This window comes from Populus trichocarpa, chromosome 11 (genome assembly GCF_000002775.5).
Source record: "Populus trichocarpa isolate Nisqually-1 chromosome 11, P.trichocarpa_v4.1, whole genome shotgun sequence".
Classification (NCBI taxonomy): domain Eukaryota; kingdom Viridiplantae; phylum Streptophyta; class Magnoliopsida; order Malpighiales; family Salicaceae; genus Populus; species Populus trichocarpa.
In genome coordinates, this window is record NC_037295.2 from 4,186,100 (window position 1) to 4,201,093 (window position 14,994).

The 14,994-nt window shown below is 35.9% G+C and overlaps 2 protein-coding genes across 3 annotated transcripts; both read right to left on the reverse strand.

The window, feature by feature from the left end:
- Window positions 1–429: 429 nt before the first annotated feature.
- Window positions 430–4,571, reverse strand: LOC18103022 (uncharacterized). Of its 2 annotated transcripts, none has more exons than XM_024611633.2 (2): window positions 1,377–4,571; window positions 430–844 (listed from the first exon to the last, which is right to left on the reverse strand). In XM_024611633.2, the coding sequence occupies exon 1, from the start codon at window positions 4,272–4,274 to the stop codon at window positions 1,425–1,427; it is 2,850 nt and encodes a 949-aa protein (XP_024467401.2). In that variant the 5' UTR covers window positions 4,275–4,571; the 3' UTR covers window positions 430–844; window positions 1,377–1,424. The 2 variants fall into 2 exon arrangements, with proteins under 2 accessions (XP_024467401.2, XP_006377360.3); XM_006377298.3 differs by having other exon boundaries at window positions 430–771; window positions 1,377–4,570.
- Window positions 4,572–6,362: 1,791 nt separating this feature from the next.
- LOC18103023 (probable ubiquitin-conjugating enzyme E2 24) lies at window positions 6,363–14,167 on the reverse strand. Its single transcript, XM_006377299.3, has 9 exons — window positions 13,711–14,167; window positions 12,022–12,872; window positions 10,463–11,917; window positions 9,464–9,601; window positions 8,333–8,782; window positions 8,182–8,245; window positions 7,939–8,078; window positions 7,326–7,637; window positions 6,363–6,903 (listed from the first exon to the last, which is right to left on the reverse strand). Exons 3-9 carry the CDS (start codon window positions 11,885–11,887, stop codon window positions 6,658–6,660), a joined length of 2,775 nt encoding a protein of 924 aa, XP_006377361.2. The 5' UTR covers window positions 11,888–11,917; window positions 12,022–12,872; window positions 13,711–14,167; the 3' UTR covers window positions 6,363–6,657.
- Window positions 14,168–14,994: the final 827 nt, after the last annotated feature.

Sequence of the window (14,994 nt, forward strand, 5' to 3'; positions counted from 1 at the left end):
TTGGAAAACAATTATTAGCTAAAAACTGGATTACACAAATAACTGAATAAAAAATAATTAACACAGATGAAATTCTGAAATTGTGAAGAAAACACAGGTAAATGATCAGTTAGGGCTCTATCAAATCCAACCTAACCATTAAATCTTCACTAGATTCAACAAAAATGGTTGTTTTATATTTAATTTGCATTATTGTACTTGAGATTTACAAATAAGGTTTTTAAAGGGTGGCACAATTAATTGAGTAAAATAATGCTAAAACATTTAATGATTCAATTTCAGAAATTTCACTCAGAACACCATAAAACTTCTCCCAGCAGTCCAAGTTATTAAGTCCTTCAGTTGCTTTCTGAGGATAGAAGAGATATGGCAGCTCTTTTAGACAACATGATGTAATGCTCACAAGAGAAAAAAAAATAAAATTAGAGCTGGGAGGAAGAACCATGTTTAGTTTAAATTATCTACACCATTTCTCTGTACGTATCAAAGCCTGCACAGATTAAGTTCAATATACATCAAGTATCGAATGATGCTTCATAGATGACGAAAAAAAATCAGTTGTTCCTATGGATAACTAACACTTGAGGCAACGCTTTGTTGGTTCATTTACAGCAAATACTGACTTGAGAAGCATTCTTGAGATGCAAAGGAAGAAGTTCCATGGAACAGGTAGATGAAGAAGGTAGTCTCCAGTCCACAGCTTGCCCCCGTCTTCTTAATCTGCTTTCTGAGATTTCCATGTGACTGAGATTTCCGGTTGTCCCCTAGCAACTAAATTCAAATCACCATGATCAGAACAGACTATGACTTCTGAAGATCAAATTATAATTATAAGCTTTATTGGCTGCAATATCAAATTTAAAGAATGTCAATATGCCTGCAGTCTGCAGAGAATCAAAGAAATGCCAATTAAATATTCTCCTAATTAGCTCATGTGCAGGTAGTAAGATAACCACCAACCATTCACTTTCCGCATCAAAATTTTATGGAGCACATACACATGGTGGACATTTATCCCTTGAAAGAAACCAAAGATTGATAGAGTGCACACAAACATATACACATGTAATATGATGCAAATATGAAGTTTAATTTGCTCCATGATGCTGTTGAAGAACAAAGCAAAAACACAAACATGCAAGCAGCTTAAAAAAAATCCAGATATCGGTGTTGGCATTCGCCGTTAAAAAAAAAAGCTAGATGACCAAGAACTCAATTTCCAAGAATAGATGTGATAATCTCAAGAAATAGTGCTATGGTGGATCTTGATACCAGGCTCAGATACTCTAAATCACCAAACAAATAAGGTGATCAAATTCCATAATCGTGAACTTGTAAGATAACCAAGACAATCAGAGTATTTAGCAGAACTTTACCTCAGTTGTTTTCATGCATCAAAGCAGTCATTCAGTGTCACAAAATCTTCAATGAGTTGTTATCTCTTGCAGTTCCTCGTTGCTAACTATGGGAACCTTTTCATATGCAGGACCCCCTCTAAATCTCTTTGGAAGAAAGCAACGACCACCAAATTGCTGCTGTAAGTAAATGAGGATAGCAAACAACAGGCCACACAAAGGGATTATGATGTCCCATGCAGTAGAATAAAAATCATATGTGTGATTTGCATACAAGTATGACAAATCAAGGTACCATGTGGAACTGTGAGCCCTGTAAAGGTCATATGCATGAGGCAGCAAACGAATAACAGTTGTCCCAGCATAAAACGAAGGGGCAAGAGCTTTTTCACTAGAGTTCAAGAATAAGTTAAACATTATCTGTGGGAGTAAGAAACCATCCAGAACCAAACCAGCATATGATTTAAGATCTGTCCAGGGATAATGTTGTTGGTAAACCTTATGACCTTGTAGCAGGTGTGGGCTCCTAGAAGTGTTTTTCCAGTGATGCACATACCATGCAATGAGTCCACCAACAATGTACATCGGTAAAGACAAATAAAGAACTCTTTTCTCAGAAATCCACACGTTTTTGTTGCTTCCATCGCTCGGCCTAGCAGACCAAGTGAGTTGGAGAAGCCGGAATATCAAAAGAAAGGCTACCATCTTTACCACCCTTACTGCTACTTCATTGACTTCAAGCCATCCACCACTCTCAAGAAAAACATTTTGTTGGTTACGGTTTGACAAAAACAAGGCTTCGAAATTTAACAATAGAGGTATCATATGACCCAGAGTAAGAACAAGAAGCATCATAAAAGAAATGAAGGTTAGCACATCAGGATGCCTTTTCACATGATAGAGCTGCAAACCCACAAGGATACAAGCAAGAGTACTAGAAATCAAAACCATGGTTATTTCCATATCCATTCTCCAAATGGATTCCGCAGCTTGGTGCCTATAAATCGAGTTTGAAGATATCTCAAGCTTCTCAAAGTGAAGAGGGTCTGAGTTTTTCCTTACGCTTTCAATGGTTCCTTTGATGTTACCGTGACCCTTTCCATTCAGTGGAGAAAACTGGACATTGACAAGAATCTCACAGTCAGTTGAATCATTTTTCATTGAATTTCCCATACGTGATATCAAATGCCGACAACCTATCATGCATAGAACCCCATTCTCATCATCGTACGTTCCTTCAGCTGAAATTGTGCCAGAGTCATTTGATGGAAGCATACCCGTGAACAACATCTTGTAGCTAATATTTAGATGACCACTGTAGTTGTTGGTCATTGGATATGGCTCAAACAGCTGATAACCCACAAACAATGGGGTTGAAAAGCCCTGTGCTACGTGTCCTTTTCCATTTCTCACTAACATATCAAACCGCATGTCAGATGAATAACCATGTGGGTATGTCTTTCCTTTACCTTTCATGGACTTCTTTTCTGCACAAGATTTATGCACCTTGTCAAGCATAGTATACTCATAAGCCAGACCTCGAAGTCGCCTTGTCCGAAACTCAGAACCATGAAACCCAATTCCAGGAAAGTAGCTCGTGTCATTCACAGTTTTGTTGCTATAAATTTGCCCCACTACAACACTCTGATCTCTAATTGTCAAGGTTCTGGGGAACCGCAAGGTCAATTGAATCGAGCAATCACCAACAGTAGCATTAGCTGATGAATCATTAAAATTCAAGACACGACATGCAACCACAAATAGTCTATTCCTCTTCTCATCCCAGACCCCCTCGCCAATTAGTGTTGTATAAGGATCAAAAACTCTTTCAGAGCCATAAGGTCCATAAACATTAACAACGGCAGAATCTGAAAACCCAATCAAAACCCGAGCTTCACGCCCACGCTCATGGTCACATCTAATTCCCTGAATTGTCATAATCTTCGGCAAAACCCCAGAACTCCCACTAAGAGGATTACATTTACCACCATTATCACCACTACAATCACTCCCATACTCCAATTCCAATATCCTAGCATGCCTATACATTTCATTTAAACACATACTTCTATCGACCGATTCGATAGGCAAATTCTCTCTCCCCCCGACACTATCATAAGTTCCACTAAAACCCACATCCACATTCTCTTTATCTACCAATGTATACTTGTATTCACCAAAATGAGGAATGCCCAAAATCGAAACCTGCTCAAAATAACTATCCTGAAAATCCAAACTTTCCAAAACCCCATTAATCAAGCCACTAAAGTCACTAATACCCACAGGATAATTAGCCTTAAAAGCAGCATTTAAAGAACTTAGACCACTGTTACCTGAACCAGATCCCACCATACACAGCTTCCCTGTATTCATTGACCAGAACCCATATAGCTCAAACAGTAGATACCTCGACCTGACTGGAGTTCTCGGCGGGCGGTACCGGATTCTCTTCGAATTCCTGCGATCCCGTGTCACATTACTCCAATCAAACCGAGCAGGAAAGCGAAATTTAAGAGACCCTCGAAGGGAAACCACATAAGGGTTCACAGTTTGCTGAAGATCGAATTTTTTTGGCTTAAAAGAGAGGACACTCGGAGCCGAATCAGAGTCCCTTTTTTTGGGTATGATTTGTGAGCCACCAGTAAAGTATGCGACATCAAAATTAAGGATTTTGATTTTGTCTTCAAAGAAAGAAGCATTGTTTATGAGAGTACCTGTGATTGGTGATTCAGGGACTACGTTGTTGCAGTGTTCGGCGTAATATTCAAGGAAATTAAAGGAATTTATTGTTGGTGCAGAGGTTGCCGAGGTTGTAAGGAGAAGAAAGGCGAGGGAAATGAGGAAGGGAGTGGTTGGGAATCTGCGGGAAGTAGAGTTTTCGAGAAATGGAGATGATTTAGGAGCGCGAGACGGCTCCATAGTCGGTGGCGATTTGAGAAAGGTGAAGACTGTAGACTGAGGTGGAGATTAGGGTGGTATTTATAGGTGTGGTTGTTGGGTATTCGGTATTGTACCAGACCCGAATCTGGATCCTCTCTGAGATCGGGTTAAGCGGGCAAAGTTTTAGAAAAGGATCTCATGGCACGGCCACCGTTTTTGTTGATAAACTTTGATCCGGTGTTTCAAGAAATTTATTGTCTCCTTCATTTACTTTCAAAGATTGAACATTTTGGAACCTTATAAAAAACATTTATGTTGTTGAATTGACGTGGAGGTTGTTGAGAACATTCGACAAAAAAAAACTAGTGAACATTTAAGTTCAAACTCCAGATATCTTAAAAATAACAATCCAGTTTAGATTTTTTAATAGCAAGACCCGTTTAGTATCACTTTGGAGTTGCGGTTCTTTTTTATTTTTTTATATTTTAAAATTTATTTTTAATATTAGTATATTAAAATAATTTTTTTAAAAAAAATAAATAAAAAATCAATTTTTTAAAAAAACATTTTTAACATGGAAAAACAAATTGGCTAAAAGATTTTTTTTTTCAAAACAAGTTTTAGATAAATGTTATTTCTGCTTAAAATGTTAGAAAAGTTCACGGTAAACACTAAAGTATTTTTTTTGAATATTTTTCTTTTTTTAAAAAAAAATTACCTTCTAATTTATTTTTTTGTTTAATTTTATTCTTTAATATTTTATTGATTTTGAATTAATTATCATAATTTATTTATTTTTATTTTTTATAAGGTTATCACAATCTTAAATAAATATTCTAATATTTGATTGATATTTAATTTTTATAAGTTTTTATTTTTGTTATTATATTATTAAATAAAAAATAATTTTTATTTAAAAAAAGATGTCATTTTTAGTTTATTTTAAAGTCAAACCATGGTTTTACTTGTAGTTCGAGTTATCTCTAGATCTATCAAGTCAATTAAATCACGTAAAGTCAACTCCCATGTAGGTAAATTTAAAACTCAAGTGAGGAGGTTTCAAGGTTGACTTGCTGGGTCAGGGTTAATAATAATGCCAAATAATTTTATTTTTCTTTAAAATTTCATCTTCTATTTTTTTTCCTATTGAATTTTTTTTATCAATTTTATCCTTCAATATTTCATTAATTTTAAATTGATTTTCTTATTTTATTTTGGTTTGCTTTATATAAGGTTACCATAATCTCAAACGAACCTCCTAATATTTGATTGGTGTTTAATTTTTCATGTTATCATATTATTAGAAAATAATGTAAGAAACAAAAACAATGTTGTTAGATTCAGTAGAATTTATAATCCGAGTTATAGGTTTTGTGAGTTTTTTAGATTAATATGGTTAGTCTGGATTAATAATATTACAAAAGAAAAATTCATCCTGACCTAAATTTCTTTTTAGATTCATTTTTTATGAATCAAACGCTGCAAAACTTGGTGTTAGCAAACTAGTTCTGACTAAATGTATTTATTGTTTTGATAATCTTCTCTTGCATTTGACTCCAAAATGGTATTTGAAAAGCAACCACCTGTGAAATAGTCAAGTCCGAGATGGTATTAGGTGAGCAACTGTGAAATAGTTGAAATAACTTGTTAATTCTCATCGGAGAATCTGTGTATCTGGTCTTGATTTATCCAGAGATGAGCTCTGCGGAAGTACAAATCATGGTTGGTAAAACTCAAGTCCTCAATTATCAAAAAAAGAAAGCCAAGCTTACTGCTGCAACAGATTTTGAGATGATATGTCAACACAGGGGGCCAAATAATATGAAGGGCTCGGCTTTGATGCATCTAATCGATGTAAAAATTTCAAATTTCTTCTCTTTTATCAAGTGAAAAACTAGGTCAGGGAGAAATAGATTTAGCTTAATTCTTTGGTTGCTAGCAATTGGGACCTGGAGAACAAACGTTTGTAAGAATTATTGCTTCGATAATTATTACGAGATCGAGTCTTCTCAGTATTACTGGAAGGGCTTGTAAGATTAGTTGAAGCACGCATAAATTAGCTCGAACATCCATGTTAATTAAAAAAAAAAACTTAAAAAGCATTGGCAGCATCACTAAATATAATCATTTACACACCAATCCAAATTTTATTACATTATTCAAGGTTTTCTGCAGCCCACAATACATTTTTTTTTTTTTAGATAATACATCTTTCTCATGATCAATTTTTGTTGCAACCCATAGCATAAATACATTTACAACACCAAGACTCTAAAAATATTTACTATATTTTTTTTCCTTTTTTTTTGGTTCTCACACAGCATGCGCACACAATGAGATCACACGAAGACTTAAAACCACCAAGAACACGATGATATCATATAGAATTATAGATATGGGAGGAATGCCTTGCTATGAACATTCATTTCTCTTCCTCAGTGAATCGGCTGCAATCGATTCCTTTACCAGAAAATGTCTCTACGAGCTTTGGGAAGAGCTTTCCAAGCATGATTTTGAACCCTGTCGAACCACCCTTTTGATTTTCATGCTCGGTGCTTCCAGAGTCAAGTGCATACGCCACCGGAGCTCCTTCCAGATATGATTTACAAGCCAATAGAATATTCTGAGAACGTAGCTTTAAGTGCTCCTCTATGAGTGGCTCAAAATGCTGTAACAGTATATTGACACACTAAATCAATCCTGATCACTAACAAACAGCATTTCTACCTAAATTCACAAGGCCAAAAAAATAAAAAAAAGCCTGAGAAAATAACAGGATAGGGAAGTCCAAAATCCTGTAAAATCTCAAATAAATTGTTTTTAATGAAGAACTTTCTGAGAACATAATATGTAACACTCTATCATCATGAAATACAGTACTCAGAACACAGTAGGGCTCTGTGAAATTCATCTAAGGATCCAAGCATCCTTAATATTATATTAATCCAAAAACAGAAGTAGCAGTTGACATAGAGGCAGTTGGTTTTCTAATGATATTTTGACAATAGTTCAAAGGCAATTATCATCATAGTTATGAATAAAATCAATGCAACAGTGGAGTAAGTTTGTTATCAGAATTGTTTATTTTACCTTTGGTGGTTGGCGGAGCAGGTAAAGCATGGATTTCCAGGTCATAAGGAATGCGTTTTCGTTATAGCTTATAGAGTTTTTCTCTCCCTCAGCTCTTCCTATCTGCTTATCATACCCAGCCTCGTTAAAGTAGGGTTTTTCATTAAGCACAAGGGCCTGGAGGGAGAGAAGAACTTGAAGAATACTGGAGCTTTCTGGATTCCATACTTCAGAGCCTGTGCCTGTCCATGTGTTGAGGAGACTCAGACAGATTTTTCCAGACTCATACAAATTTGGATTGACCCGAAGTCCACCAGAATGATAATGCACCAGCTGCATGAGAGATTACATTGACCAAAGGTAAGTTTCTTGTCAAAAATGAATGATCCTCATTCATGTAAGTAGATATAGTTAAAAAGAAGAAGAAGATGATAGACTTCTATATCGGATAACCTAAATTTGAAAAATTGTATGTCCCTTTGAACAATGGCACTGCGTTTTCAGATTAACCCTTTGGTATAAGGGAACAGAACTTATAGAGATCATTTTGTCTTTGAGCAGCACTGACCACTGTGCAGCCATTAACTCAAGCAGCTCTAGAGTGTAAACGCTTAGGAACTTTAGATTAACTTACAGGTGGTTCATGTGGATACCCTGGAGGAAGAAATATATCAAAAAAGAACAGTCCATCATGATATGGAGTTCCATTTGAACCAACAATGGCTGCTCGAAGAAGATCCATCCTATCCTCATAGATGCGGACATAGATTGACTCTGTTCAGATTACCAAAGGTCTTAGAAATGATGCAAAAGTTGAAAAATGAACCTCCACAAATAACAATCAAAAGTGAAGTCCAAAATTAGATAAAAAGCTAACCAGGAAGATTCTTTTCTAGAATACTCCACTCCTGTTGAACCTTCCTCAACCAACCTCTTTTCACCTGTGTGGAGCAAAAACATAAAGCATATGATTGGTTATTCCTGTTGACTACTAAGCTTACAGAAAAAAATGAAGTCAAGCTTCTGACCTGAGACAATGCTGGCACATTCCCTGCTCCATCAAGAAAGTGGTGGTCAGAACAATCAGCAACCATATCAAATTGATCAAACCGTTCTGGTCTCTTGCTGGCAGATGAAGATCGATGTTCTTTGCTCTCCTGATCATCATTGATTTCTAGCTTTAAATTTGTCCCTTCAAATCTCAGCATGTCACCAGCTACTAAAGGTTGCATCTCCATGCACAGATCACAAGCTTCCGGATTTTCTTTCTCTTCAGGTGTCTTGAATTCATTTCCATCTTCAGAAATAAGGTCAGATGCTACTGGGCCAGACACTGATGTGGAACCAAAGGGTCCAAATATACCTCCTGTAATCCTTGAGAAAAATCCAAGTGCAGATTGAGGAAGAAGGGAAAAGGAACTGGATTCCCATGGGCACTTAGTGCTCTCATCACCAATGCTAATGGAATTTAGCAAGTCCTAAGAATGTAACTCTCTTCAGTTCCAGTTTTAAAAGGAGATGACAATGCAAATGATTCAAGAAGCTTTATAAAATAACCAGAACATTAATTATTCCAAACTAAAGAAATTCACCAGGATTCTGTTTTTGTTTATGGTCTGCCAAATATGGTAGCACAATATTTTTAGTGATTGTGTATTACATAGAACAAGTTTAAGTTGGGTCACTTTTTTGAGCCTACAATTCTTTATTAATTCGTTTTGACATCAGTTTATTAAGCAATCAAAGATTGGGCATCAAGCAAACATGTCCTGATGAGTGAGTTTTAAGTAGAGAATATTTTTGAGGTTATATATTCACTTTTATTATGCATCTTCTGTAATTGCAGATCAATCCTCTATGTTTATACACTTCAAAACTCAACAGATCAATCCTGGACGTCTATATACTTCAAAACTCAACAGATCATTCACCAAAATTGTAACAGCTGAAACACCTAGCAAAACTGAAATCCTGGATTTCGCATAAGCTATTCCAGAAGTTCATAGCTCAAAACTCAACATGCAAGTTGCTTCCTTATTTATTTTATGCTAAATTAAAAAATTGGACCCTTCATTTCAGCATGTTATAACCCATACTGAACTTCCAGAACTGGAGAGCAACTCTATTTTCTTGATATGAGAGAAGGGAGTTGAATTTACCTTTCCTTTCAGGACTGAAAATTGTTTGTCATGATCAACTGTCTCTTGATTCACTTCCTCTTCACGTTGTTCATGTTGCACCATTGTTTCAGCTGAAACTTCATTTTTATCAATTCGAAAAATGTCATTAGGTGAAACCTGTACAATGTCCAACACGGTATTTAAGATTGATGTTTCAATCAGTCTCCCCAGCAATTGATGAAAAAAATAAAGCAGACAGTTGTTTAAAAGCTGATTTTAACCAGAGGATGAATTATGCCAACGTTCAGATTTATCTGGTTTTTGAAACTGAGATTATCACATGTCAAGAATGTAAAGGTTACTGGAAATCAAACAGCACAATGGACCTGCTAATCTTCCAAACATGAATATAAATCCTAATTCTATATGTCAAAAGGAAAGGTAAAAGAAATTCAAATTACTGACCCCAAAACTACACCTCCACAATATCACTAGGTGTGGGATGGGGTGACCTAACCCAAGGAACCTGCTGGCCTATTTTTATGGCTTGTCATGGATTCTGCCAAAAGCTTGCTAATGGTCTACAATATAAGAGAACAAGACAATTTCCCATAAAAAGTAGCATTGCAAAGTCCGAACAGCTTTAAGGCCGCAGCTGGGTGGTGGGTTTTACAAGGCCATGATTGCAGGTTCATGACATGTGCAACCAGATTTGAAATGAATAAGGAAATATGAATGTTTTAGATAATAATAACCAAACTAATTAGGGCATACATTGTCATTGCACTATGGGTTTTTTACCAAATTTTTCATAATTAGCCATTGGATTCAGTGCAACTTCCATTTTATCACCCCTAATTCTGTAATACATAGTACAACTTGAGAGAAATGAAGCGGATCACATCATCTACATGTGTCCAAGACAGTGCAAACACATCATGGACTCTCAACTGCCTACTAAAACTAGAAAATTGTAAATTAATGAACACAATAATCATGAAATTCAAATGAAGAATGAAAAATGGCTAGAGCTCGCACCTTGGTTTTGAGACTAGAAGCCCAAGTCACCTCAACGCTACCATCTTCAAAGCCAGTCACATAGCCGATACAGCACAGGTAATCAACCTGATCTTTACCATGGTCACTTCCTTCGAGGGGAGCATCTGCATTCATTCCAGTCTCTCTGTTCACATGGTCTTTATTAGCCTGATCCAAGTTTTTAAATACAATATCCCCATAAGAGTAGGAGTAGTCAGGGTGTTCAACTAGCTCGTAAGCACTAACAGTTTCCTCAATCTGACCACTTCCTACATTGTTAACCTGGTTCACTCCAATGAATTTCCATTTCACCATAACAGTCCGTTCCTTCGCATCCACACAATTCACAACACCCCATTTTTGGTTACCTGAAACATGTGGATCATCACAAGCACCCTTCTCTAATACGAACTGCCCTGGCCAGAAATCATGAGCATTTACAATATTTACAGGAAGCAGAGACTGTGAATCCAATCCCTGCGAGCACCCACCATCCTGCCACACAACATCAACAATGGTTTTTGTCTTCACAATAACAAATATATCCTGAAAATTCAAGTAAGGGTTCTGTCCCTTAAACCCATGGCCTATCCTCCTGTCCTCTTTAATGATCTTAATGATAGATGCATCAAAAAATATCTGCCCATTCATACCCTTACAATCAGCCAGGGGAAGCATGCACCAATCACCAAGCTGCCAATTTTCATGCAAGAAGCATGACAACAAAGTCAAGTTTCTCGCATCCTGCAAACGCTGAGGAGCAGGCAAACTCAAATCAACAAGAGCACAGGCAAGCCAATCAACATACACTAAACCTGCTTTTACAGCAGAAACAGTCCCTACATCCTGATTTTCCTTCCAAACTCCACATAACCATCTAGCTGATTTAGACACTGCTGAGAGCCTAATCCGTACTCTCTGTCCTGGATAATATGGATATGTCGGATCTTCAAGTATGTTAGAAGAAATAGGCAAGAGCTTTTCTTGATCCACTGCAGTAACCTCACAAGATGTCCCATCATCAAATACAACAGTGACATTGTCAACAACTTTATCAACCCTTCCTATCCATGGCCCATGAACCACATAATCCCCCACTGAAATGGATCGAATCTTCAAAAGTTTCTTTGAATCAACATCCTTTATGATTTTTCCATGCCTATTTTCCAAGTTGACAAGCATATTAACATTTACAACTCTGCCCATCTGTCCAGATGGATCAGTCACAGAAGAAACAATGTCCCCATGTACAAAGCCCCTCTCAAATGAGAGGAAATCATCAATTTTCCCTATGCTTTCCTCCAGACTAGAGAAAATGCTGCTAGCCCTCCCGCCATACAGAAAGTCAAGTTCCTCTATGTCCTCACTGCTACTACCATTATCACTGCAACTTTCCCAATCAGAGTCGCTGCGGAGCATATCCATCACATACAATGATATATCTAAACTTCACCTCTGAGACAAGAACATGATAATTTAAGGTCATAATAATAAAAAAATGCAAATTTAACAAATATGTTAAAAAAAAGTAATGAATAGTGAGGAGAAGAGAGAAGTACCGTTTAATTAACACTTTTTCAAGCAACTGTCCAAGATCAGCGCCACTGTAATGCTATGATAAACACACTGGCAGAAGATAACTAAATGGTGGTGTGCCGTAGGATTGAACTACAGGTGCTGATAATGTGGAATGGGTTGAAAATATATGTTTTCTCAAATGATGCTGAGGATCAATATGGATATCTTAACCTTTAAAGGAAGAGATGATGTTCAAAACACCAAAATTTGCCTTAAAGGGATAACAGGAAGCCAACTAAGGACTTCCTAATGCCAAAGGAGATTTGCCCTAAAGGGATAACAGGAGTCAACAAGGACTCCAAATGCCAAAGGAGATTTGCCCAACAAATGGACTGAAGCTTCTGCAAGAAGAAACTTCCAAAGAAGATTGTACTGCACAGCTGATAAATTGATGAGCCACAACTGTTGCAGATCGGAGTGAAGCTCAACAGAGAGAAAATAATTTAATGCCAAAGAAGATCTGCCCTTTATAGGGAGGGAACTTCAGTAACTTTGCCAAAGGAGATTTGCCCTAAAGAACTTACTCTTAACGTCTAATTATTACTATCAACTCTTAAAAAGGAATTTATATCGCCAAAGAAGATTTGCCCTGCTAGAAGCCAAACTTTCTGCCAGGTTGGTCCAGTGCCAATTGCCAAAACCTCATGGAAAGCAGTCGGCTAAACAGAATAAAATGTAAAACCAGGTCATCCAGACACACTTCTTGCAGCTTAACTTGATTCATGGAAACTTGATTCTGTGCTCAATGATGCCTTAAACAGAACCGTCTCATAGCCAGCATTAGTTGCCAAAAGTAAGTCCTTTTGCATCTAGTTTAGTGTGTCCATGCAACCTTCAAGAACAAAACCTATTAATGATATTATGTAAAGAAAATACAAGCCAATAATTCAAAGAAGTCACGAAAAGGTAAACTTTTCTCAAGGAATTTATGATGGTTTTGTTATGTAAAAGAAGAAAAATCCAAAACAGGGCACAAATGTTTGAATGAGGAAGCAAAGAACAGAGAACTTGAAACATGTTGAATGAATTGTTCTGCGTATTGGAACCATATTTTCTCAGAGAAAAAGAATAACATCCCATGAGAGAAAGCCATTAAAAAAATAAAACTCTAGTTGATTAATTCCAAAAACAAAAATCTACCCCATTCTCTAGAAAGACCTTCATCAGAACGTTCATAAATTCACAAATACAGGCAAATATATGGACAGAGAGCAAAAGTATATAAGAACACAAAACTTTAGCCCCATGCTGAATATATACTAAATAAAGAATCAAATTGCCTAAACCATATTTATCTGCATATTCCCAGGACCACCTTCTTCAATAACAGCATCATAAATTCACAACATAAATAAAACTATAAAGCAAACAAGCACCTTGTAAAGATAAGAGAAATTTCACCAAAAGCCAACAAAAGAATTGGCTTCCAATTGCCCAAGCAATTCAAAACAATATCAGATATGAAAAAAAGAAGAAAAATTAACCTCGAAGAACCCTTTTTATATATCAAAGAACCAACAAACTACGCCATAGCTCTTAAGTCGTCAAAAAAAAAAAATATCATCAATCCCACCATGACGCATAGCATTATTACAGACCATATATGCACATATATAATATATGAACGCATGTATGTAAAATAAATAAATAAAAGTTCAATAGAAAAGTACCATTTAAAGCTTCTATACATCACAGGAGCCATATGTACAAACTATGACCAACAGTCCACCACCACCAAGAAAACCATACAAGGTACTACATGAGCCAATCAAAAGAACTCAACCGAATTCATAACTTGGCAATAAAGACAAAATTCTTCAGACTTTCCTCGCACTTTCTTGGCCAAGAAAAGAAAAACAGAAGGCTTATGTGACTGGGAATTCAGAGAGGTCAATAAGGATGTCCTCTCTGAACCCCACACATCAAGGCATGAACGGAAGAGGAGAACATTGCACAAAGACACAGACACAGTCAGGAAAAAAAAAAAAAAAACAAGGGGTCAGTTTCTTTCTCTCTCTAGAGTTTAGTTAGGTATGTGTTTAAGGCTGTTTTGGTATGTCTCTCTCTCTCTAAAATCTAAGACTTTGGAGGTTGTTTTGAGTGCTTAAACTTGCAGTCACATCCAATAAGATATAGAGATGGTTAAATGTGGATACGCACAGAATATACCAACAGGATCAGGCTCAAATACTGTTCTTGCTGCTACAGAAGCAGTCAGATTACTCAATTCACTATTTTGCCCTTGTCTAGCAATCAAATGACATACTGCTAATCACGACTCCATTTTTACTGAAAAGATTTTTATATTTTTTTGGTTGCGATAGCAGTCAAGGGTTAATGGCATGGCGGGCTGGCTATGCCTAAAACCTATTTGTTTTTTTTTTTTTTTTTTTCTAAAAACAAATTAGGGTATTCTGAAATTAGCCTTGGATCACCAAAATTAACTGTTCTTTCCCATCAAAGGAAATAATGCAATTTATATAATCATAAAAAGGGTGATTTTTAAAAGAAATTAATTTGAAGTTTACTTGGTAAATCTAATATATGAAATAATATTATTCGATAAAAATTTAATTTGACATGAAAGAATTCTTCAAAAAATGTCTTCAATTTTTTTTTAAGAAAAATTATTAACTCGAGTCAATTTAAGTTAATCCATCAATTTATAACTCTAATTTTACATCAGATCATGTGCAAAGTTAGATCTACTTTGTTTATAATGTCTTTATACATATAAAGAAATATTTGTTTTTAGAATACAACTCTAAAAATTAAAATTTATAAAATAATAATAAAAAATAAATCTCTTTGGTTACCAAATCAATATTTGGAAGTTACTTATTAAGGTATTGTTTAGCGCAGCGGTTGAACCATTAATTTGCTATTTTTGAATATTTTTTCTTTAAATTATTTTTTTTATATTTTTAGATTGTTTTGATTTACCGCTGTCAAAA

Bases quoted from the DNA above. Each gene is read 5' to 3' on its own strand.
- LOC18103022 (XM_024611633.2), bottom strand. From the start codon at position 4,274: ATGGAGCCGTCTCGCGCTCCTAAATCATCTCCATTTCTCGAAAACTCT.
- LOC18103023 (XM_006377299.3), bottom strand. From the start codon at position 11,887: ATGGATATGCTCCGCAGCGACTCTGATTGGGAAAGTTGCAGTGATAAT. The intron at 8,783-9,463 runs GTAAATTCAACT...TTACATTCTTAG, and splicing joins TTTCAGTCCTGAAAGGAAAG to GACTTGCTAAATTCCATTAG. The intron at 7,638-7,938 runs GTAAGTTAATCT...TCTCTCATGCAG, and splicing joins GGTATCCACATGAACCACCT to CTGGTGCATTATCATTCTGG.